At 38.9% G+C, this 26,297-nt stretch overlaps 1 protein-coding gene across 1 annotated transcript in view; it reads right to left on the bottom strand.

The window, feature by feature from the left end:
• Il23r (interleukin 23 receptor) overlaps positions 1-26,297 on the bottom strand; it is a 68,392-nt gene that overhangs the window by 23,838 nt on the left and 18,257 nt on the right. The window contains exons 5-7 of the mRNA XM_042054537.1: positions 22,797-22,957; positions 15,147-15,292; positions 930-1,086 (exon numbers count right to left, since the gene is read on the bottom strand). Of these exons, the coding sequence (XP_041910471.1) occupies positions 930-1,086; positions 15,147-15,292; positions 22,797-22,957 (464 nt within the window). The remainder of the gene's footprint in view (positions 1-929; positions 1,087-15,146; positions 15,293-22,796; positions 22,958-26,297) is intronic.

Here is a 26,297-nt window from a genome sequence, read left to right as displayed (position 1 = left end):
ATAATAATAGGAACAAGATCTTTCTAAATCTTTATCAGTGAGGCCTTGCTGAAAAATTATTAATTCCATAGTTAAGTGTTTTTAAGGCTTTCTGGTTACTTTTAGTATAATCAGTGTTTATTCACATCAGTTGATTTTTTAATTTTTGTGACACATTTTTTAAAAAATGTAACTCAAAACAAGAACTGATAATAAGTTAGCGTGTTTGTAAGAACTGTCACACCAACTGTGTGTGGAATATGTCCTTTGTGGGAAGAAATAAGAGTAAATGTGTTGAAACCTAAGTATCTCCAGGTGGTTTAAACCACTTCACAAATTGCTACCCTTAAAAAGTTCCAAGCTCACCTTCCTGGACCTGGGGGGAGTTGGGAGGACCTTGGACTTAACTGTAGGGGCCAAACGTACCGGCATTGCCGGCGGTACCGGCGGTTGTAGGAGTTAGGGAATAACCACGATAGTCCTTTTATAATTAATCAGTTTTAATACAAGGGGAGATAAGGGAACTTACAGAACCAAGGGTCCAGCGGAGCAGAAGGTACGCGGGGGAGAGCAAAAACGGGGCTCCTTCCGGCGCCACGACCCTATTTAAGGGGAATGCTACTCCCGCTGGGGCAGCCACGCCCCTGAACGCAGGGATTGGGCCAGCTGCCCCAACACTTAACATAATGTAGGGAACCCTGATGGCTTTTTGGCCTGGAGAGGGAGGGAGTGGGGTTATGGGTGGAGGGGAGTGGAGGGAATGGGTAGGAGGGGAGGAGATGGAAATTTTTAATAAAAAAAATGAGAAAAAAGCTCCAAGCAAATGCTGATTTGAATGTTATCACCCTCCACAGAAAAGCCTTTCTCAGTGGTGGCAGACAAGCTGCAGGAATGCTTAGAAGGAGACGAAAAGGAGAGCCGCAGAGAACACAGTATTTAAGCAAACCCACCTGTTTGGGGAGTTTTGTGAACAAAGGGTGAACTCCAGGGCTGCCAGCTTCTTCTACCTCGTCCTCGGCATCTCACTTGAAATACATACTCGCTGTCTGACTCCAGGAAGAATTCTGACTGCTGCACATCTGTGAAGTTGGTATCAAATTCCTTAACCTAAAATAGATGCACAGAGGTAGTGAGGTGATATGATGGGCATTTAGGATGGGTTATTCTATTTAGCAGATCTATGGAACACTACTAGATACCTGGGCACTTCCCAGAGCCAGAGAAAACAGACAAGAATAGAATATTTTGTATAAAACACACACAACCAGATGCAGGTTTTAAAATTAAAAGGAAAAATCCATGCTGGCTTATATTTGACAAACTTGGAAATCTCTGGAAATTCCAAAATATCATAGCTTTTGCACTTTGGAATAGTTGCCCCTCCCCACCATGGCATGGAGAGTTTCATTGTAATCATTCATATTCTTCCTCTGTAGTGGACTTTTTTTTTGAGTACCTGTCACTCAGTTATTTGGTGCTGTTGGTTGAATTCAGGGCAAGCCTTGATTATTTGTATGGATGACATCACTGAATGAGGAAAATATCTCATTTATTCATGAAAAATTAGAAACAAATACTCAGGTACTAAGTTGTTAAATTGGTTCTTATTTGGAGATTTATGTAAATTATATAATATATATGAAGGTGTGTGCACAAATGAATGAGAGCGAATAAAACATCCAAGAAAAGTGGATTCTAAAAATGCAATGGAAAGGAAATAGGAGAGAAAATAGCTCAGGAATACACTCATGATTTTATTTCTGGTATCATCTGTTATCAAGCAAAGTGAAAAACACACCTCATATTAGCTGGTTCATTCAGGAGAGAGGGACCAGGGCTCACGGCAGCACTATGTGGAAAATGACTTACTGAAGTTATGGATAGGTGTGACCTACCATGTGGGTGCTGGGAACTGATCCCTGGTCCTTTACAAGAGCATTGAAGGCCACTATAACCAAGGGCCATGTCTCCAGCCTCTTAGTCAATTCTTGATAGGAGCTTAAGGCGCCAAGATGAAGACTACAAGATAATGAGAATCTGGAGGAGAGGGTCTGGCTCTCAGAGGAGCAGGAGGATGCGAACCACCAGTTCTCTGTATTGCTATAGAAACATGGAAACATTATAGTGGGAAAGAAAGCACCCCAGGGAATGGGTGTGGGCCAGAGAGCTGAAGGGGAAATGTGTGCTTGAAAGACTTCTGGTCCTTTTTATAGATCTTATTTACATAGCTCCCACCTCTCCTATAAAAGCATCCAAGCTATCAGTGTCTACCTGCCCTGTGTTGATATGGGGGAAATTAATTAATTAACCCTTTGGGGCTCTGAATAAAACAGTTTGAGAATAGACTCAAATGGAAGCATGAGGACATTATAAGAGTTTAGCAAGAAAACTCCTGGAGCAGGAAAGCTGTAAAACTTCAGCTACAGAAGGAGAAAACCACACATTTAAGCTGTCATGGAGGTCATGAATGTCATCCATGGCCTACAAGTAGTCCAAAATATTGGGGGATGCATGATTCAAAGTGGACCCTCAACACGGCAGTGACGTTGACAATGTCCTAAATGGCATTCTGAGCTCAGTTCAGGCTGGACTCTTGTTAGGTAAACAGAAGATTGCTAGCAGATACACAAAAGCTTAAACCAGCACTCAGAAACTCATGAAGCAAGTTTTTGTCTTTCAGGAAGAGCCATTACTTCCCTTATCTGTCCCTACAGTAAAATATCTCCAGTAATGGGGCATCTAGTTCCCTAGTAACACATATTAAAGTCCCCTTTCTAGTCCCCAGGTTCTTCTGGCTCACAGACTTCCCCACTTGATACTCTAATTTCCAGGCTATTCCCACTTCCTTCTGCAGCAGCCCATCTCTTTAAAACTGTCAAGACTTTCCGCCTTTTGCATGGCAGCTTTGAATTTCTTCAAATAAAACTTTCTTCTATAAATTGTGTGGTCCAGTTTGGTGGTTTCTCTGTACCCTCACTTACAAGCAAAAAGTCTGGAAAACATGTTTAGAAAATAAAGAAAAGTCTCACTTTTCTGAATAATTCTGAATACTTTCTGGATTATTCAGAAAAGCATGCAGACTTAGGGCCCTATGTTGCTATTGAACTTGGGGCAGAAAGAAGAGTATCAAACTTCATTAAAGAGCTAATTATTATATCTATCTCTTAAGCATGACAAGTGAGCCCTTATTCCTAGGGATTGTCGCTTAGTCAAAGTGATTGACCCAGCATAAGCAGAATGTTAGGTCTTTACGCAGCCGGAGATTCTACTTACTTGACCAAGAAGAAATTTTGTCTACTCTAAAGGAGGGAGAGAATCATATTAGCTAATGGGTGCTTCCTTATTCTCCTCACATTCTCAAGGTCACTCATTCCTTTCTCAAAATGTAAGACCTCCTCCCCTTTTCCTGCTTCCTGGGATTAGAGACAGTCGCATACATTAACTCATAGTGCTGCTATGAACCTTGCCAATTCTTTTGAAACATAAGAGGGGCACACATTCTGCCTCATGGGTCTGATCTCCCCTCCGACAATCCATCTGCCCTCAGTGTGCACTCGAGCTCCTAACCTGAGACCTATGATAATAGTGCCAAAACTCATGAGGGGGCTCAGCTGAAACAGATGCTCTTTGGGGCCCCTACCCTTCTATGCTTACTGCTGTTTCTCCACACTGTACACTGGCCTATTTTTTTCTCTGCTAAGTCTCTCATTTTTGGGACAACTGCCATTTCTGGACCAACTCGGAGCCTCACTCAAGCTTGGGTTGGAGCTCATTGCTCTAAACCAGTCAGTTTTGGGGATACCCAAACTCAGCTTGGTTTCCTGGATGTGACAATGGCCACACATTTGGGAGATTAGGAAGCAGAGGCTTCCCTCACATCCCTCCACTTGCTTGACTCATCAAGTCTCATAATGGATACAACCCATTCTTGCCCAAGGACTCTTAGAGGTGCCTTTTCTCAAAATGCCTTATCCTGGGCAGAAAGCAGACCCAAATGGCCAACTTTCTTCTGTAACATCATCTTGTCACACATACAAAATTAAATAATGACTGTCAATTGCCTAAATATGGTATCTTTGATATAAACATTTGTACAGACCTAGATTTTATACTGCATAGTGGCAAATGGTTTGACAATTCTTATAGCAAATACCTTTTCTAAACTTAAAATAGCTTTCTCCCTCCATGTTTTTCTTTACTACATTCTCCACAGTCTCTCCAGGAAACCTCTTTCTCTAGCAGGTTGGAAACAGGAACTTTTCTCTGTGGGTGATAGGAAGCTGCGTCATTCCTATACAGATCTTTGCTTTGCTATGATGGCAAAAGGTCTTGCTACTCCTGTGTTGTACTTGGGTTCTGTTTGTCTCCCTTGACACATGGTGGTTCATGGTTGCTCCTTTCTGGTTCTCTGGGGTTTTTCTAAAAGCCTACTGATTTCTCTTGGACCTGACTGATACCTATGATACCCACCATACAGTTGTTTCTCATCTCCCTCCATGTAGGTATGTCATGATTAAGACAACACCATCTTGTCCAGACTCCATGTTGTGTTTACTTAAATGGTTCTCAGCTTTCTACCCCACAATAATTACAGCTACCTTGGCAACACATTTGATATTTCCATGACCTTGACCATGGTCCATGTGTACTAACCAAAATAATTAATATTTATACAAATGTTAACAAACTTAACATACACTAAAATAACTGAGGAAGGTATAAATAAAAAATAATCATCATGTCCTATCTAAAATAATTACTATATTCTACCAGAAATGAATGTTTCAAAGTTACTCTAGCCCTCATCTAACTTTGATGTAAATTATGGTCTTTGTGGCTTTTGCCTTTAAAAATGCTGTTTTACTGAGCTTTGGTACCAAGAGACTTTGAGGCATTAGCCTGCTCTTGGTCACTGGCTAATAAAGGCCGCATATACTTTTAATTGACTTAATCATGGTGGTTGCCTGTATCTTTCTGGTGTGGATTATTACAGGTGCCCCACCTTGTCTCCAGGGCTACACATCACAGGAGCCTCTACTGCTTTTCTAGTGCACCAGCTCCTACTTGCAGTGTCCCCTCCTGACCAGACCAAATGAAGTTCACATGGATCTAATCTACATGGAAGTAGAAAAAGACAAGATCTCCTGAGTAAACTGGGAGCATGGGGACCTTGGGAGATAGTTGAAGGGGAGGGGAGAAGCAGGGAGGGGAGTAGAGAAAAAATGTAGAGCTCAATAAAAAATCAATAAAAAAACCTGTCTGTCAAGGAGTCAATAAAACAAATCTTAAATCTTTTTGGCATCACTTCCTTTGATGATGCTAAGTTTATTTTTTCCTCAACCTCCTTTTCAACAAATGGAATTCAAAATGCTTTTGAAACTAATCTTGGGCCTCTTGTCCTTCCCCTCCCTCTTCTTCCCCCCTCCACTTCTTTCCCTTCCCTCCCCCTAACTTATTCTCTTCTCCTTTTCCCATCTCTTTCCTCCTTTTTTACATCTCATGGTCTAGACTTTTACAAATCCTTTAGGTACATCTAACGAGCTACTGTGGTCTTATTATGTTCCTTAGCAATCTTTGAAGAAAATAACCTCAAAATTCACCAGCATTTTAATGACTATTGGAAAGAAGAAGTAAGACACTAAGAAGCCTGCCTGTCTACCCCATGCTTTCATGTGTGTCTTACTTTCTTCCCAAGTGCTTCTTTCTTTCACAACCCCCAGGCTTAAAATCTATACTAAAATCTCTTCATAAAGTTCAACTCTGTTTCATACTGTCTTGCATCCCCATTTTTTTTTTCCTACAAGAAAGCCAAGGATGCCTCTTTACCCACAACAAGAATCTATAAAGCACTAAGGGAACTTCTCCAACTTCTGGGAGAAACAGTCCATGTCTGTTTGCCAGGTCAGTTATACTTCCCACTCTCCAGTTTCACATTGTGGCCTTGAGATAAAATATGCTGCTGCCAGCAACACATATCACACACAGAATACAAGTAGTGTAACTGTCCTAACAGGAAAAAGATATTCTAAAGAGACATTTGTTCTTCTCCTTTTGGTGATCAAAATATTGAAACAATGGTTCCCAAAATGTAAAAATTCATTAAAAATCTCACACTAGAACAAAAATGTTGAGGCTCCGGTGCTAACCAGAGGGAGAGTTTATCTCCCAGAAAGCTATTTTACACAGTCACAACTTGAAGGATATGGCTAGAAGCAAGAAAATGATGAGAGTGGATAGCATCTTGACCAGGACTTCTTAGTTATACACATCTTTTGCTTTTTGTTTTAACCTAAACCTCATATCAGAAACCTAAAGACAGATGGTGCAATGGTGGAGGTGGTGTGTTTGTCACTGGCCCTCTTTGTTTCTCTTCCAATATGGCCACTGAATAAACTCCCCTTTCTGCTTTTTACCATCACTTAGTCTCTTGAATTTGACATAATTTGACATAAGGAATGGGTATCCAGCTGGGCATGGTGATGTACGCCTTTAATCCCAGCAATGGCATGGTATAGGAGGTCCTTTTGTCTATGTGTTACTTTTATTGATTAATGAATAAAGAAACTGCCTCGGCCTGTTGATAGGGCAGAACTTAGGTAGGCAAGAAAAATGGGAACTGAATGCTGGGAGGAAGAAGGGTCGAGTCAGAGAGATGCGATGTAGCTGCCGGAGACTGATGCTAGAACTTTATCTGGTAGCCTCGTGGCAATACACAGATTAATGGAGATGTAATGTAAAAGTTAGCCAATAATAAGCTAAAGCTAATGGGCCGAGCATCAATTTAATTACTACAGTGATTGTTTTGGCTCTAAGCTAGCCAGGCAGCCAGGAACCAAGGAGTACCCTCCCACTACAGTGGCAGTCAGGAGGTGAGGCAGGCAAAACTATGTGAGTTTGATCAGGAGGCAAAGGAAGGTAGAGCTCTGAGAGTTGAGCCCTGCTTAGTCTACAATACAAAGTGAGTTCCAGGACAACCAGGACTGCTGTGCAGAGAAACCCCATCTTGAAAAATCAAAAAGCAAACAGACAAACAAAAACCAAACCACCATTACCACCACCAACAAAAGAGTGTCCAAACCTATTCTATTTGGGGTACTGATTGCAACAACTCTAATAACAATAAGGACCAAAGTTAGAAGGTATTCAGTTAGCATACCTTGAAACCCAAACAAAAGACCCAGCCCAAAATAGAAAATTATAGAAAAATGTTCCTTATGAAAACAGGTCCAAAAATTCTCAACAAAATACTTGTAAATCAAATACAAGAATATATCAAAAACATTACCCACCATTATAAAGTTGACTTCATCCTAGAGATGCAGGGATGGCTCAACATACATAAATCAATAAAAGTACTTCACAATATAAACAGACTGAAGGACAAAAGTCACATGATCATTTCATTCGATGCAGAAAAGGTCTTTGACAAAATCCAACAACACTTAGTGATAAAAGATCTGGAGAGATTACTAATAGAACATACTTTAACATAATAAACACAATTTACAATAAGCCCAAAGCCAGCATCGACCTATACAGAGAGAAACACAAAGCATTTCTACTAAAATCAAGAGCAAGACAAAGCTATGTACTTTCTCCATACCTATTCAGTACAGTACTTGAAGTCTTAAGTAGAGAAATAAGATAACTGAAGGAGAATGAGAGGATGCTATTGTGAAATAATCCTTTTGTTTACTGTGAAGATGTGCTGTTCTCAGTATTAATAAAGAACTAACTGATCTATAGCTGGACAGGAAGAGATTGGGTGGGAAGACTAGGAGGATGTTGGAAACAAGAAGGGAAGAGTCAGAAAGGTTGAGAGGAGACAGAAGAAGCAGGAGATGAACATGTTGTATTGAGATAAGGTACCAAGCCATGTGGCAGAACACAGGTAAAAAATATGGTTAATTTAAGATATAAGAGCTAGTTAATAACAAGCCTAAGCTATTTCCTGAGCATTTATAATTAATAATAAGTCTCTGTGTGGTTATTTGGGAGAAGCTGGTGAGACAGAATTGACTGGCTGTCCAGAAAAAAAACTCTGCCTATAGGATACAAATAAGAAAGGACAAAATAGAAGTCTTTTCATTCTCAGATGATATGACTTTACATAAAAGTTTGTAAAAACTCCAGTGGGAAATTTCTATAATTGATAAACATACTCAGCAATGTATCTGAATACAAAATTAACTCACAAAAATCAGTAGCTTTCCTATATAAAAATGGTAAACATACTGAGAAAAAGTCAGGGAAACAGTATTTTCCACAGTAGACTCAAAAATATATCTTGGGGTAACTTAAATGAAGGAAGTGAAAGACTGTAAAAACTTTAAGACAAGCCGGGCAGTGGTGGCGCACGCATTTAATCCCAGCACTGGGGAGGCAGAGGCAGGCGGATCTCTGTGAGTTCGAGGCCAGCCTGGTCTACAAGAGCTAGTTCCAGGACAGGCTCTAAAAAAGCTGCAGAGAAACCCTGTCTCGAAAAACCAAAAAAAAAAAAAACAAAACCAAACTTTAAGACATTGAAGAAATTGAAGAAGATATCAGAAGATGGAAAGATCTCCCATACTCATGGATCATAAGGTTTAATATTATGAAAATGGAAAAACTACCAAAAGCAATCTACAGCTTCAATGCAATCCTCATCAAAATTCCAACACAATTTTTTACAAATTTTAGAAAAGGACAACTTCTAGCTTCATATGAAAACACAATAAACTCAGGATAACTAAAACAATCCTGATTAATCACTGAACTTCTGGAAGTATCACCACCCCTAACCTCAAACAACATGGTATACACACACACACACACACACACAGACAGAGAGAGAGAGAGAGAGAGAGAGAGAGAGAGAGAGAGAGAGAGAGACATTGAGAAATGGAATTGAATTGAAGATTCAGATGTAAATCCACACACCTATGGGCACTTCATTTTTTGATAAAGAAGTCAGAAATACATACTGGAGAAAAGACAACATCTTCAACAAATGATGCTGGTCAACTGGTCTGCATCCAAATAGTTTTATATTTATCATCCTATACAAGACAACCCTAAATGAGCCAAAGGCCTCAACATATGATCACCATAAGAATCTGATAGAAGAGAAAGTGGGAATAGGCTTGAACTAATTGGTATAGGAAAAGATGTTCTGAAGAGGACACCAATAGTATGGACACTAAGATCAACAATTAATAAATAAGACCTTGTAAAACTAAGAAGATTCTGTGTGGCAAAGGAAACTATCATTTAGGAAAAGGAGTAGCCTAAAGCATGGAAAAGATTTTTGTCAGTTGCCCATTGGAAAGAATATCTAAAATATATAAGGAACTAAAAAATTTAAGCATCAAGAAAGCATATAATTAAAAATGAGATTCATAACTACCTAGAGAGTTTGCAAAAAATGAAACGCAGGTAACTGAGAAACACTTAAAGAAATGTTCAACATCCTTAGTCATCAGGAAAATGCAAATCAAAACTACTTTGAGATATCATCTCACAACAGTCAAAATTTCCAAGATCAAGAAAACAAATGACAGCTCATATAAGAAAATCATAGCACTTACTCATTGCTGCTGGGAGCACAAGCTTGTACAACCATGATGTAAATCAGTGTGTTGATTCATCAGGAAGGTGAAAATGTATCTACCATAAAATCCAGCTATACCACTCTTGGGCATACATCCAGAGGACTCTACATCTTACTACAGAGAAACTTGCTTATCCATACTCATTGCTGCTCTATTTATAATAACTAAAATTGGAAAAAGCCTAATGTCTATTAATTTATGAATTAAAAATGAAAACATGGTACATTTATACAAATGGGATATTGTCCAACTGCTTGAAAAATCATAAAATTTGTAGGCAAATGGATAGAGCTAAAAGGAGTCATCTTGAGTGAAGTAACCCAAACCCAAAAAATGTATGTTTTCTCTTATATTTGAATGTTAGTTCTTTTCTTTCAAGACAGGGTTTCTCTATGTAGCCCTGGCTGTCCTGGGACTAGCTCTTGTAGGCCAGGCTGGCCTTGAACTCACAGAAATCTACCTGCCACTGCCTCCCGAGTCCTGGGATTAAAAGTACGTGCTACCATCGCAGGGCATGGATGTTAGTTTTTAAGTCTTTGATATGTATGCTACAATGTGCATAATTAACCACAGAAGTTAGGGACTTAGTAAGGAACTGGGAAGGAAAAGAGGATCTCCCAAGGAAGGGAAAATAGAATAAATAGAATGTATTGTTAAGATACCAAAGGAATGATCAATTCCTTCTTGCTATTGGTTCCAAAAATCCTGTATGATCAGGTTCTTCACAACAACAGTTCATTCCTGGTACCAACTTCTGTACTAGTTATATTTTTACTTGCTGTGATAAAACTCCATGACCAAAGCAACTTATTGAAGAGTTTATCTGGCCTACAGTTCCAGAAGGATAAGAGTCTGTGATGTCAGAGGGGAGGCACGGCAGCTGCAGCAGGATGCTGAGGGCTCAGTCTTGAACCACAAGCAGGAAACACAGAGTGAACTGGGAGCAGTCTCTAGATCTGAAACCTCAAGGCTCACTCCCAGTTACAGACTTCCTCTAGCAAGGCGACACTTCCTAAATCTACCCAAATGTTACCACCAACAGGGCACCATGTGATCAGATGCAATAGGAGAACATTTCTCATTCAAACTACCACACACTCCAAATGTGTACTTTGTTCCTGGAGTCCATGGCTTGACAAAACTGTTAACAAAGTTTTTAGGTTTAGAGCCTAAATAAAGCTGGCAGCCCTAATATGTTAGGCACAGTCACTCATCCACAATGGGTCAGTTAAAAAGACCAAGACATGATGAAATGCAGGACGAGGTGATTTAATCAATGTGGCCATATTGGGAGGAGAACTAGGAGGTCCAATACATTTTATAAGGTCTGAAATGAAGTTTAGGTTCAAATAAAAGGTAAAACGTAGCATTGCTAAGTAATTCTAGTTAAGGTGTGGTCCACCCATCACCACTGTCATGGTTCCAGCTGTCCTTCAAATTGGTCTGACAAGTTGGTAAAGCTGTGTGAACTCTCTTTTGGGAGATGAATTAACCCCTCTATCTGGGACTAGGATTCTAGTAAGCGATTCCTGGGGGGGGGGATTCCAACATCTTAGGAACCATTATATCAATATTCTGATAGTCAAAGAGTGGGGCCATTTCATGTCAGGGAATGTAGTTTACATTTATACTTGGCAAACTGAAGTCAATGAAATGAATGTACATGAATTTTTAACTTGTGTGGTTTATTGTTACTCAAAAATTTGATGTGAAATGATACAAATGTGTCTATGTTATTGACATATCTAACTTAGACACAATCATCATTGGAGATCTCGTCTTATTTTGTAATTTGGACTACACTGTGTCTGGCTTATTTTCCTACTGTTATTGCTTGAAACTTTCTTAAGTCTTCTTTATATGTCCCAACCCAGTCTTGAATTCAAGAAGGGATTTTGAACTGAATTTCTTTGAGGAAGCAAAGTCTATATTAAAGGTCTTGCAGATTCTGATCTTGGCTGATCACAGCATCCTGATTATGGAGAGATGCAATGCTGGCATTTATACCTGGTGTTTTCTCAGGCTTTCTTACCCCCTTTAACAGCCATTTGTCTTAAGATTTTAATCTGGCCTAAGATACTCTTGGGTAAATGTCTCAGAATGTAACACTAAACTCAGCAGATTGAGGCATCCACTACCTTTACAATTAGCAACAGTAGAAGAAGGGTGCTGCCGGCTGCACAGAACAGAGCTTGGATCCTGTGATCTGAACCACAAGATTTTCCTTAAATAGCTTTCTGTCACTGCCCTCCAGCTAATTTGATAAAGACTGTCATCCTAGAACTGAGGTGAAAGTACAGCCCCTTTCAACTTTCCAGTCTCTTTTACTGGAATGACCTAGATGAAAACATTAAACAAAGCTTCATCCTGGCTATCTTTGACTTGACTGGAAAATTATGGAAAGAAATGGTGATCAACCGTTTTCTGTGTTAGTGGCTGTGTTTTAGAAGCATGGAAGAGGGGATGGAATGTGACTTTGGATTGGAACCTGTTGCCTTCATTTTCTGACTATTCACTGGGTCTCTAGAGCAATACAGAGTTAATAAGAGGCACTTAGGTACTATGCAAATGTGGAAATCCTTGACTTGACTCATTCAGGCTTTACTTCATTTATACAATGAAGTTAAAGCTACCTGTCACAAGGAACGCTGGGAGGTTTGTTGTGAGGATTACAGAAGATAGTGAATATGATGGAGATAGGAGGGAGGAGTAGAGGCACCATGACACTTGTTGTAGAGCAGTTTCCTTAGAAAAATTCCTCTGTGGTGGAGGGGAGGCTCATGAAGTTCAGGAGGTAAACAAAAACTAATGCCACTGACCAAGATAATAGAAACTTGGAAGACGCTCCTCCCTAGCATAAAAATGTACCAACAGCTGCTGGGGGAGGGGTCGCTGGCAGCTGGGTGCTACACAGAGAAGAGACTGAGTTATCTCAAATCTGTGCAGACAGTTCCATGGTGGAAGCATTCAGTGAGTCATAACCACTTTTGGGACTTTTGAGTGATGCAGTGGTTTTTGAGTCATCCCTGTTCCTGTGGGAAACCTGCCACCTATAGTCCTGTTAGGAACCCAATAAAAATTAATTGCTTCACTAAGTTGGACATTGGTGTAATCTTTCGTTTGTTCTGTCATGGGTTTCTTTTCTGTGGTGAATAGGCTCCTCCCTTCAATCTGTCTGTCTGTCTGTCTGTCTGTCTGTCATCTATCTCCTATGTCTGATCTATCTACATCTATGATTCATTTATCTATCATCTATCTATACTCCATCTACCACCTTCCCCATTTATGTATGTATATATTACATCTCCCTAGGAAAATGTCATCACACAACATTCTGTATTATTAGGGTTTGTTTCCACTTTATAATTTGAAAGATGACTGCAGGAACACATTATAAAAAGTCCAGCACCACTTTTAGCAGTTTGCTTGAGTTAACCTTCAGCTTAGTTGTACCCCAGAGTGATTTGGGAGGAATGTAAGATTCAATGACCTTGAGTGTGTGTGAACGCCCTTCCCCCCACACAGAGGTCATAATGAGGGAAAGTGTAGGAGGTAAGCAGACACAAAGCTGATCACCTGACAAGAGGAACAACTTTAAAGCTTTGAATGATGTACTGCCTTTTCTGACGTGCTATAAAAATATGCTAACTTCAGCATCCTGAGGATGTGTGCACTAAAACTCCTGTCACAGAGGTGGGCAAGGAGGAATGGCTGTGCCCGAGGGCTAGAACTCTGGACGTGGAACATTCCAGTCTTCCCACAGTGTTGAAGTTCCAATCAGTCATTCAGTCTCTGGAAACACAATTTCTTTTCACCAACTCTGTACCTAAGCTATGCTGTATATTTGTGTGAATGCATATATAAATACAAATATTTTTAAAAATTAAGTAATTTTTTATCACTACTGTGTCTTTTAAAACAAACAAGCTTTCAAGATCTTTATTTTAGTCAGAACTATGTAAGAGAAAAACTCTATGTATTTTATATACTGACATTTTTTAAAACTACATTGAGACTTAGACAAACATCTTAGAATTTGCAGTTCATTTTAATGTTTTAATCACAATGATACATTTTAAAAGATTATTCATCTTTGAATTTTACTTAAAATAATGATAATAATGATAATAATAATGAAGTCATAATTCAGATAATCTAGATGTCAACCCACCTGAGAAATTATTCTCAAATGGAGGAACCTTGCCTGGCAAAGTCAGCAGGGCCACTGACTCTGAAAACTGCTACTTTCATCTGCAATTTCACTTGTGCAATAACAGCTATGATATCTCCCTATTATCATGCACTTTCATGTAATGTGTACATGTAATCTCATGATTATGTCTCTGTCTTATAGGCACACATATTTGTTGATGGGCAAAAGCATGACTTCTTACTACACTATGTTCTCCATATCAGGGTGGGAAACTTAGAAGCCTGTTCTCTATCATTAGTCTTACTGACAGAGCAAGTTGGCCAGACATGCGTCCTTCTGGACAGATCACAAATGGAACTTTCACAGATTTTATTTATGAAATTGCAAGTGTCTGTCCTTGTAGGATCTAGACCTTCAGAGGATTTATGATGAATGGGGACGGTATTGCAGGTTCCTGTCATTGATATATCTCAGTCCTTTAAGATACCAATAGCACCTAACTGACTAACCATGTCCAGATATTATTAATCACACTTAAGAAATGGCAAAGAATACAAGTATTCTTTGCCTTTTCCTTAGATAGCTCAATGGTTTCATTTTCTCCCTTTGTAACCTGTAGTGGCCCCTTTAAAAGACTGCCAGTATCTCCTCTCAACTGCAGCTGTGGTTAGCTACAGACTTTCTCATAAGTTTTGTTACATATCTCCAAAGAATGCTTGCATCTCTGAGAATTTTTTGTTTTAATTTTTATTACTAACAAGTTGCATATATATATATATATATATATATATATATATATATATATATATATATATATATTAGTATCACACTAGCTCAGAATTGAGTATAATAAAGGGTTCTTTATTAGGGGTAGACTAACAGATCAACAGTCCTCTGCACAAGCAGGGAACAGGCACTGAATCCAGCAGCCAAGAGAGACTGCACACGTTTATGCATCTGTTTTTATAGCACCAAAGGCCACACCCAAAGTAGGCCAGCATCTCAAAGGCAGTGTTTGAAGGAGTTCTTCCAGAATATATATGCTTGGGAATTTGTTACAGACATCTTACTCTAGTATCTGATTTTTGAATCATGCTGTCCAATTTCAGCATAGAGCGCTTTAGTTTCATATTCATGGATATGGATGCAAATTTCATCCTAAGAGACAATGCTAAGGAACTAAAAATGATCCCATTTAGTTGTAAATTCAGTCTATTTAACAATTTAGAGAAGTCAGAAGATCATTTCAGGAAATAATCCTCTTCAGAAACACACAGTAATCACTGAAACTAGAGTAGTTCAAATATCCTGTCAGTCCAAAGTGTGAGAAACGGATCTTTCCTAAGTCCAGTCTGAACACTGTTAATGGGCTGTTCTGCAAATCATTTCCTCAGATGCTAAGGAAAAATGAAAACTTAGCTTACGTTCCACGTTTGGTTTGTTGTTGCTTTGTGTCTCATTTCACAGAATACATTTCCAATCATGGTTTTGCTATCCCAGTAAATTATGGTCTTGGGCACAGTAGCATTTGTAGTCTCAGCTCTGGAAATGATGGATGCAGAAGGTATTACTAGAAAAAGAAGCAAAATACTAGTGGTTAAGAGACTTCCCCAGGAAGACATTGATAGCTTTTCATCAATATAGAGACATGTCAAAATTCAAAGTACAAAGTCCCATAAATTCATAATCTCAACTGATAGAACTTGTCTTATTTTCTTATTTATTATGTAAGAAAGAAGTACTTCTTAAAAGCCTAAGGAAACACCAACTGCTGGCTGCATTATCTGGAGTATAAAAAAAGAGATAAAGGAGTATCTTTTATTCTAGGACCTTGATTTTAAATGTGTCCAGTGTCCCATGTGTTAAGGGCTTAGAACCCAGCTTGACACCACTGGGAGATGACAGGAACTTTAAGCTGCGTAATCTAGTAGGAGGTCTTAGATCTATGAGATATGTGACTACAAAGGGTATATTTGGGACTCTGGCCCTTCCTTTCTCACTTTTTGTTTCCTAGCAACTATAAAGTAAGTGGCCTCTTCCACCAGGCACTGTACCATGTTGTACTTCTCTGCCATGGCCCAAAGCAATGGGATAAACCAATTGTGGACTGTTACTACCAAGTTGGCAAACTAAATGACATCCCTCCTTCTCATGAGTTGATTATTTCAGGTATATTGTCAGAGTAACAGTAAGCTAACACACCATCAATGTTTATTTCAGATAATCTTGCTTGATAACCTTTCATAGTAATACTCTTCTTCTACTGGGGAATAGGGAAATATATGAATATTTACATTGACTGATAGCTTGTTTTGTTCTCCAATTACAATGAACAAGTCCTCTAAGAGTAAGAAATTGTTGTGTGTCCTTAAAGGGGGACTGACATTCTGATGGATCACCTTATAGTTATTATAGAAGAAATTGTGTAGTAACTAGAATATTCATATTTCTAAACTACATATACACTTATAATTTAAAAATATTTATTTGTTTGTTTGTTTACTTATTTTTTATGTATACAGTGTTCTGCCTGCATGTATGCCTTCAGGCTAGAAGAGGGCACCAGATCTCATTATGGACAGTTGTGAGTCACCATGTGGTTGTTGGGAATTGAACTTAGAACCTCTGGAAGATCAGCCAATATTCTTAATCTCTGAGTCATCTTTCTAGGCCCTATAAGTTTCCTTATCTGAACAGAATACATTATTGATACTTTTCATTTATTATATATGTATAATGTAAAGATGAAAGCTTTTGTCTTTGTTAGATAAATTATCAACTCAAAAGCCTGCATCTAGGCTTTAGGAAATATTGTTACAACTTAATATCCTCTATCAATTAATTCATTTTTATTCATTTATAACTTCATAGATTGTACTTTGGGAAGCTCTTGTTTTATTAACAACTATTTAAACTTATATATGCAGATAGGCAATTTATAGATATTATAAAGCTAAAATATGCTTTTCCGGTACAGTCTTATACAGAACTAAGCAGCATAAACATCAAAACGAAACTAATTCCATTCCAGAGCTCACTGTGGTCGATTTATAACCCCTGCTTTACACAGTCATTTTACCTTTACTAGTACAAGCTTTGTTCCAATAGGAATCAATTTCTAAATTTTTTCTGGAGTAAAGAAAGTAGACTTTCAGGGCTCTGGGACCACTTAAAATATTTTAAGTACTAGTAAGGCTATAAATTATAGTCCTCCTCCTGTTTGCCACTTGAGTTTGGTGCAGGCATTCAGAATAGCACCATTAAGTATTCTGAACCCTGTAAAAATGATCAGAATTGAAACATAATAACTGTGTTAAGTCCTCTTAACAAAAAATTAAGTAAATAAAGTTGGGGGTGAGGATAGAAAGGGAAAGGAACTCATGACCATGTGCATGATTACAGGACTGGTCACAAAATACTCTACCAGAACCCTAATATTCTCACAAAAAATGCTTGTGTAATGTCTGTCCATCAGCTGTTTAGCCATGTTTGGGTTAACACTATCTTTGTTACTAATCCCTACAGGCAAAGGTAATTAATCCAAAACAATTTTTATAGTCATCCTCATTTTGCCTTTGAAATCTCTTGCCTCACCCTCTTTGAATTCATATATAGCTTACAATGGTATACATAGCCATATTGCACTGCTAAGTCTGAATAAATCAATTCACTTTGAAAAGTCCCCTTGCTAATTATTTAGGATATCAGGAGCTTTTTGCAGAAACAGCTATTCTTAGGAGGAAGCAAACATAAGCTTTTTTTTTTCTTTGAGAAAAGCAGGTGGTGCCTGTGGTGGTTTAAATGATGTGCTCCATAAGTCTTGGCTCCCAGTTGGTGGTGATTTAGGGAAGATTAGGGAGTATGGGCTTATTGGAGGAAGTATGTTACTGGGGGCAGCTTTGATGTTTCAAAAGATTCTTGTCATTTCAAGTCATCTATTGCTCTTTTCTCTTTGTGGATCAAAATGTAAATTCTTAGCTGCTGCTCCTGGTGCTTGCCACCAGGCCTTCACTCTCATCCTCTGAGACCATAAGCTCAACCAAACTCTTCTTCCTTTTATAGGTCGCCTTGGTCATGGTGTATTAGCACAGCAAGAGAAGAGTAACTAATACAGAAGTTGGTACAAGGAGTGGTTTTTGGAGGAATGTGGACCATTTTGGTACTTTAAATGTTCTGAATAGGGATTAGTGAGTTGTCCTAGTAGGGGCTTGCAACAGAGTAGTGATGAGAGCTATACAGATTTTGAAGCTGCTGTAATGGCTTAGGTAAAATGCTGCAGATCCCTGAGTGGAGGCAGTGGGCAGCAGGGCATGAGACTACACCAAAGGTCCCCGAGTGGTGGCAGACAGTGGGCAGCAAGTCCCAAGACCATGGCAGGCCACGAAGGCACCTGGGTCCCAGGCAGAAAGCCATATGGCAAGATGGATAAGCACAGCACGCAGAGTAAAGTTGGATATTTATTTAGTGGGTTATGGAAGGGAAGGAGAGAAGGGGAAAGAGCAGGCAGAGAGAGAGACAGAGAGAGAGAGAGAGAGAGAGGAGAGAAGCGGGGAGAAGGGAGAAACAAGGAAGGGACAAGGGACTAAGACTGGAAGCTGAAGATCAACTTGCCTCAGTGGACTGGGGAGGGAGAGGGTGTGGCTTGTCTCTTAAAGGGACAGGACAGACCATTACAGCCACAGTTCAAGAGACTTAAGAAGGAAGTGAGAACTTTAATGAACTGGAGATTATTCCTGTGATATTTTGGCAAAGAAAATGGCTGCCTTCTGCCCTTGTCCTAAGAATTTACTTGAGGCTAAATTGAAAAGTAGTGTGACTAGTTTATCAAAAAGATTTCAAGATAACCTAATACCAACTCTTTCAGATAGAGATTACTAATCATTCTTATGTAGATCTACAATGAAAAAAGAGCAAGAAATATAAAATCTATGGTTTGAAGAGAAAAAGCACCACAGCTAAGTTTGTGCTACAAGAGATAGGACAATCAAGGTAAGGCTTGTTCTGCAATGGAATAAAGGGAAGGGTGCCCTCAGGGCAAGACTTCACCCAGCAAAACTTCTGGCTTCAAAAGGAAAATCCTAAGGGATTTATAAATTCCTAGAAAGCAACAGCAAATGAAAGATGCTGCAAACATGATTCAAGGGAGCCAGGCTCCTTCCCAATGGGACAGCTGGACTTGGCAGTGTCATCCATGGGCTTCTGACCTTAGAGTCATGACACGAGAAAAGAAGTTACAGAATGTCCTTCCAAGGCTAGGAGAGTCATTGAGTCTAGGCAATGTGTGTCAGGGCAGTCCCTACATGAGTCCCTACATGAGCAAGAGGCCAAGAGAAGCCTTTGTATGAATCTGTGAAAGTGAACTGGGATGGCATTGAAGATCCCAAGATGACAGAACTGTGGGATATTTGCCAAGGGGATAGTCCCTGAACACAGGGAGTGGAAACAGACTGAAAGAGAGAAGGATGTCCCAGGCAGCAATACTGCAAGGACAGAGTCATCTACAATCTTTGACATCAGATACGGAGCTATAGGATTTGGTATTTGTCTTGTTGATTTTCAGTCTTACTTGGTCTAGTATTTCTTCACTTTGACCCATTCTTTCTTTTTAGAATGGTAATGCATATTCTGTGCCAATATATGTTGGAGGCATGTAATTTGCTTTTTGATTTTACAAAGGGTCACAGTTATGATGGCCTTGAGTCTCAGAAAAGACTTTGGACATTTAAACAGTGGGTGAGACTGGAAGACTATAGGGAGTTTTGAAGTAGGACTAAATGAATTTTTCATTACGACGTGGCTATAAGACAACAGGGTGTGAGGCAGGGAATGGAATGGGTTGTTTGAATGAGACTGGCCCCCATAAGCTTTGGGCATTTACTCCTTTGTTCCCTGGTTGGTGACTGGGGGAGAATAGAAGATGTGGTTTGCTGGGAGAAGTATGTCATTGGTGGTGGGCTTTGAGTTTCTAAGGACTCTAGCCATTTCAAGTTAACTCTCTGCCCCTGCTTGTGGGTTAAGATGTGATTTCTCAGCCTTTGCTCCACATCATAGGCTCTAACCGTCTGGGACCATAATGCCAATTATACTCTTTCTTTTCGAAGTTGCTTTGGTCATGGTGTCTTACCACAGCAATAGAAAGTAATACAGCAGCAGAAGAGGTTTAGTATGAAAAAGCAATGTAATGAAGAACTAACTAGCCTTTAGTTTTGAGCAAGCTCAAACTTTTGAAAAGAAACAAATTATAAACACGTTGTTTGACTATGATAAGATAACTGCTGAATCTGTGGTTCTTGTCACTGTTTCAAACATTTCCACCATATGTTGCATTAAAAAAAAACATTAGGGGCTGGAGATATGGCTCAGAGGTTAAGAGCACCAGCTGCTCTTCCGAAGGTCCTGAGTTCAATTCCCAGCAACTACATGGTGGTTCACAACCATCTGTAATGGGGTCTGGTGCCCTCTTCTGGCCTGCAGGCATATACACAGACAGACTATTGTATACATAATAAATAAATATTTAAAAAAGTTAAATTTATCACGGGTATTATGTATTTATGTTCCAATTGTATTACAATAGACAATGAGATTATAGTTGTTTGTGTCTTTCCAGCATGACTTCCCATATTTAGAGAGAATTAATAGTCACAACTGTCAGAGACAATCCTCTTTCTAGGCCTAAATTTATTTTGCTGCCCCATATTTCAGCATAACCTTAATAATGTTCTTAAAGCTCAAATTTGGAGCTATTGTGTGGAGATTGCTCCTAGGATAGTCTCTGCTCAGGTTCATAAAATGGATCATGTATTGAACTTACAATACCTTGTTCTTAAAGTGTCATACAATGAAAACTCATTCAGTAATAATCTGGCAATTTTGTTCATTTGAATCTCTTCCGCTGTTGATCTCTACTTTTCAAATTGTGTTTATGAGTCTATCTTGGCCTATGAGAAAGTGAGGAATGGATGGAGACACTGACGAGAAAGTAAAGTGGATGGGAAGAGAAGGAGAAAGAGGATCAGTTCCAAACTCCAGTGCAGAATTTAAGAAACCAGATTTGGAGGTGGAGGCCAACTGAGAATTTCCTAGCATACATGGCCAGTTATGGTTAACTGCAGCAAGCTAGCAAACCTGGGTGACTTTCTGTTGCTATTTACCAACTGTATTAACTCGAGCAAATTATCATTTTCTTCACCTGTACTACCGTGTATGGCTGTCAATATTAAATACGATGTCTTCTAAGTTCCTGGAATATAGTATGTAAGCAATAAATGGAGGTGATTATATTGAGATCATAATTACCACAACAATAAGGCTGTTACTATTTATACTTTTATTCCTAAAAAGGAGACAACTGAAATGACACAGAACATAATGGATTGTTACAGGTGATGTGAGCTTCCCAGTGTGGGTGCTGGGAACTGAATGGGTCCTCTGTAAGTACCCTATGTACTCTCAATCACTGAGCCATCACTTCAGCCCAAAAAGGAACCTACCTTAAGAAAAGGCTATATTTATTATACCTTACTTCAAAACATATATTTACAAAATGTATATACACTGTGAAGAGATCTGTAGTTCCAAATAATATAGAATAAAATGAAGTTATTTTTTGTCATCATAGTCAGCAGCATGAATTTTTAAAATCCAATAGTGAGAGGACAGGATAGGATGACTGTTAGAAAGTAAGTAATTTTATTATTTGAGATAATTGACACTAATTGAGAAGTCATGACAGAAAGCCATAACAGAAAGCTTTAGTGATTTCCAAAAGGTACTAATGTTGAATCCCTAGAGATTTCTTCACAACACTTTTCTTATTATTAATCACTAGAAAAATTATCAAACACACAGTAATGTTACTTAATGGCTTGGTCTCCATGACTCACTCAGCTGACTTTCTTGTACATTCCAGGGCCACTAGCCAAGGGGTGGTACCACTAACAGTGATCTGGGCCTTTCCATATTAATCTTAATCTAGAAAATGTCCCACAGACTGGCTATAGGTTAATGTGATGTAGAAGATTCCTCTACTGAAGTTCACCTTTCCTAGGTGTCTCTAGTTTGTGTCAAGTTGACAAAGAACTAATAAGGACAAAGAACAATTATATACACACACACATATATATATATAGTTGTATATTGTAAATATATATATATATATAAACATTGAATGAAACTCATTTTTTGTATATTAACCAAAATTAATTTTTAAGAATCAAGAACTTCACGATGATTTTGCTACAACGTAGTTCATGATATTATACTTTAGATGGTGGAAAATTGAGAACAGTATAAATCTCCAACAAGGAAATAAGCAGTCTTTTTTTTTTTTTTTTTTTTTTTGGTTTTTCGAGACAGGGTTTCCCTGTAGTTTCTAGAGCCTGTCCTGGAACTAGCTCTTGTAGACCAGGCTGGCCTCAAACTCAGAGATCTGCCTGCCTCTGCCTCCCGAGTGCTGGGATTAAAGGCGTGCGCCACCACCGCCCAGCTGAAATAAGCAGTTTTATGATCAAATAATAATGAAAATAATACAGGAGTTAATAGAAATGCTTATTAAATATTGTAACCTTTAAAAGGCAGGGTCTAAAATATCTCAAGTAAAACATGCAAACACTAGTTTTGGTGGTGAAGTTAGACACGTCAACACAATTTTCGGCAATCTGTGTGTACCTGAAAAGGACCCTCCCTGTCACACAGCACACAGAGCACAATCCATTAGTATGCTATGCCTTTTACAACATAAGGTTCATCACATCTGAGTACAATCCTTGTTTCTTCCCATCTGCCCTTGATGGGTGGCTTCTTGTAAGGTAAATTTCAAGTCTCTCTTAGTTTTCCTAGCTTTTGAAACTCATGTTCTCAAAATATATTTGCAAAATCACCGCCACTTAGAAATGAGACTGGAAGTGTGTCCAATTGCAGAATTGCCCCAGGGAAAAGAATACCAGAAGAAAATGATTGCTTATGATCTGCGGGAACTTTAGGTGTACTTTGTTCAGATTTAGACCATTTGATGCCATCAATGCCAGTTAGTTGTCTGTAATAAAAGCTATGTAGTATCTCTTACTCCTTACCTATATCGTCCAGATGGACTTGTAGTCGCAGTGAGTCCTCCATTCCTAGGGCATTGACAGCTTGGACCCATACCAAATACTTCTTTCCACCTTGTAATGAGTCAGTGGAGATGGTAGCATAGCTTGAGGCAAGATACTGTTGCTCTTCTTCTGTCTCTAAACTATAAGAAAACCCACAAGTTATATTTATGTAGTTTACCTCTTCCTGAAATGTTGAGTGTTATATTTTTTACCTGATTTCAGAACTTAGTCTGTTACTAAAAAATGGATCAAACTCAATTTTAATCTTCTGAATTAAAAAATTCTGAATATGGCATAGGTCATGCTTTAACTTTGGTGGGCTCCAAATACTTTTTTCAGTGTAGACCTCCTCCACTAAAAAAAAAAGTGGTTATATAGTCCTGTATAAGACTGTGCAAAAAATACATATATAAAATACATATATTCACATATTCATATATGTTAGTTTATATGTATGTGTGTATACTTAAATATTAATATTATATATTAAAAATTTTCAGTTCTATTTCTTTTCTCATTTAAAAATTAAATATTTTCATGAATTCCTCTGATTGTGGACACTAGGCACTGTACTTACAGAACCTGTTAATGGCTAACTTGGTGTTGCCCACAGCTGGATATAAATGAGCCCCGCTGTCAAGGAGCAATGTGGAGATTTACCGCCTTGGCCTTTTCATCTGGACATTTATTTCTATTTCTGCCACAATATTGGGTAAAGGGTGAGAGTGAGAGGAGGGTCAAGAAGAAGTGAGAGACTGAAGCAGGGTAGGGAAGACAACTTCACAGGTAGGAAAAACCCCCAGCATATTGTAAAACAAGTAAGTGAAATGATATGAGAGCTCAATCAGTGCTGTCCTCTAGGGCATGAATGGGCAGAAAGTAGCTGGGAGTGGAACAGGTCACACCCAAAAGACCCTCTAATGAGGAGCTGATAGGTTAGGATTTACCGCGTGAGGGGAAGAGAGCACATAGGATTGCTGTGCAGTTTCAGAGGCATCTTCATAAAGGGTAGACTGCTGGGAAGTAAAAGTGGTACAGGAGAAGGAACTCAAGTGCAGTATCATCCAGAATTGAACTATTAGTCTGAAGTGAGGGTCAGTGACATAGTTTGAAAATAGAACTAGCTGAGTATGGTGGTGAGTGCCTGTCATCCCAGCAACAGAGACAGAGGCTTGAGAATCCCATGTTCAAGATTATTCCTGGGTATACAGAGGATACTTTAGGCTATCCTGGGCTACAATGAGACCCAGTCTCCAAAAATAACATAAGAAAGCAGAACTGATTGTACCAGGTAGCTGATTAAATGAGGAGAAGGAGTCATTTGTTGCCTGAGACAACAAAGAAGATAATGGTAGGGGGTTGGGGCTAGACAGTATGGAGAGCCATTAAATGCCACTTCAATTACATCAATGTTTTTACATTGCATGGTTGATGAATTCTCGTCATCCAGTTAATCCTGATGAACTCCACTTGGTTTGTGCTAAACTGTCAAATTTTATTAGCCAATATTGGCTTTGGACAGCACACAGAAGAAGCAGAACAGGATCCTTCTAGCTCTCAAGAGATGAAGACATGTTTGAGCCTGTGAGCATGTATGCATGTGTTTGTGTGTGTGTGTGTGTGTGTGTGTGTGTGTGTAAGTCAGAGAACAACCCGTGAGAGTCAGTTCTTTTTTTACCCCATGGGTTAAACAGGTCATCAGGTTTGGTAGAGAGCACCTTTACCTGCTGAACCATTTTGTGGCCCTTTATTTTTAAATCTCTACTATGAAATATTCATACAGTGTTTTGGTCTTCTCTCTCTTCCTCTCTCTCTCTTTAGGGTCTCATATGTAGCACTGACTGGCTTGGAATTCGTTATGTAGATCAGGCTGGCCTCAAACTCACAGAGATCTGCTTGCTTCTGCCTAATAGGTACTGGAATTAAAGGACTGCACCACTATGCCTGACTTTTTTCTTTTTTGAGATAGGGTTTTATGTAGCTCTAGCTGATCTTTAAATTCTGTACTGCTGAAGATGACTCAGTTTATTTAGAGTTGGGGGTTGAACCTGGAGCTTTGTGCATGCTAGACAATCATTTCATTAACTGAGCCTCATTTCAGCCCCCAAATTCTTATTTCTAAGAAATGGAAACACTGTACCAATCTGCACATCGCCATTCACGGGACTGGGGTCCTGGGGGAGTCATCTGAGCCTTTTTTGTACTGTCCCAATTTTGGCATTTGAGTTGCTGAGTCCAGGCAAGGATTGGCCTGATTTCTTTAGTTAACACCATCCACTGCTTTTCTTCCAGGAGACTGCTTTCATAGGGTTGGTGAGGAAGAAGGAACATTAAAGTTACTGCCATTTCATGCTTAGAGTTCCATTCTAGCTCCATTTATTACTACATGTCCATTTAGCAACTTCTGAATTTCTGTAGCTTCCTAATACCGCAACAAGAATCAGAACTTGATTCATGTGACTTACTCACAGGGACACAGATGGGAAAATTAGAACTGGACTCATGTGACTTACTCACAAAGACACAAATAGGAGAGTCAGAACTTGATGCAAGTGACACACTTGCAGAGACATAGATATGAGATTTATGCTTTAATCAAAAATGATTTTATGAATTAAAATAGCACAGAAAGGTTGTTCTGCCATAGGAAGGCCTCCTTAGCAGGTAATAAACAGCTCTCTCAAGCTGACACTTGACCTTAGGGATAGGACCAAATAACATGACCCTAGCATCTCAGGTTTTAAGCTCTAGTGTTTTCCCATATTACTTTTCTTCCCTTCATAAGTTGTGAGACATAAATTTACTTAACTCAGATATAATTCAGTTTGCTCATCTGTGAAACAGAAATGATGGCATCACTGTGATAATAAGTGAAGGTAGATGCATGGGCAGAGGAAGCATGAGATGGTTTCACACCTAACAGAGGACTCTAAATTATGACAAGTTAAAAGTATTTGTAATGTTACTTTTATGAATATAAATGAAATTTAAAAATGAAATTAAAAGATTTAAGACAGTGATGTTTCATATCTTAGGCTGGCCTTCAACTCTTAATCTCCTTGTTTTGGCTTCCCAGGTACTGGGGATTGCCAGTGTGTGAGCAATTCCACATCTGTTTGATATATATAAAATTTGTACCTAAAGTTAAATTATGTCATTGTGTTTAGATATTTATGTAGGTGCCTTACATTCTTCCTAAAATAAGAGGGGCCATAAGTTTATCAACAGAGAAATTATTGGAAAATAGGCTAGCGAGTGTTAACTAAGAATTCAAAAGTGAAAACAAGAAAGATGCACTGTGCTTAGTGGTAAGGGTAAGTGGGGCATCTTTGAACTCTTTTCCAGTTAGAGAACACCACACACACACATTCTCAACTGGTTTGTGGCTAGTTCTCTTACCGCACATATTGAGACCTCAAGTCTTATAAGGAGAAAAGCATGGGGTACTAAGGATGTGACCCAAACAGTGAGAGGAGACTT

The sequence above is a fragment of the Arvicola amphibius genome, chromosome 2 (genome assembly GCF_903992535.2).
Source record: "Arvicola amphibius chromosome 2, mArvAmp1.2, whole genome shotgun sequence".
NCBI lineage: Eukaryota > Metazoa > Chordata > Mammalia > Rodentia > Cricetidae > Arvicola > Arvicola amphibius.
This window is presented reverse-complemented; position numbering and strand designations above follow the sequence as displayed.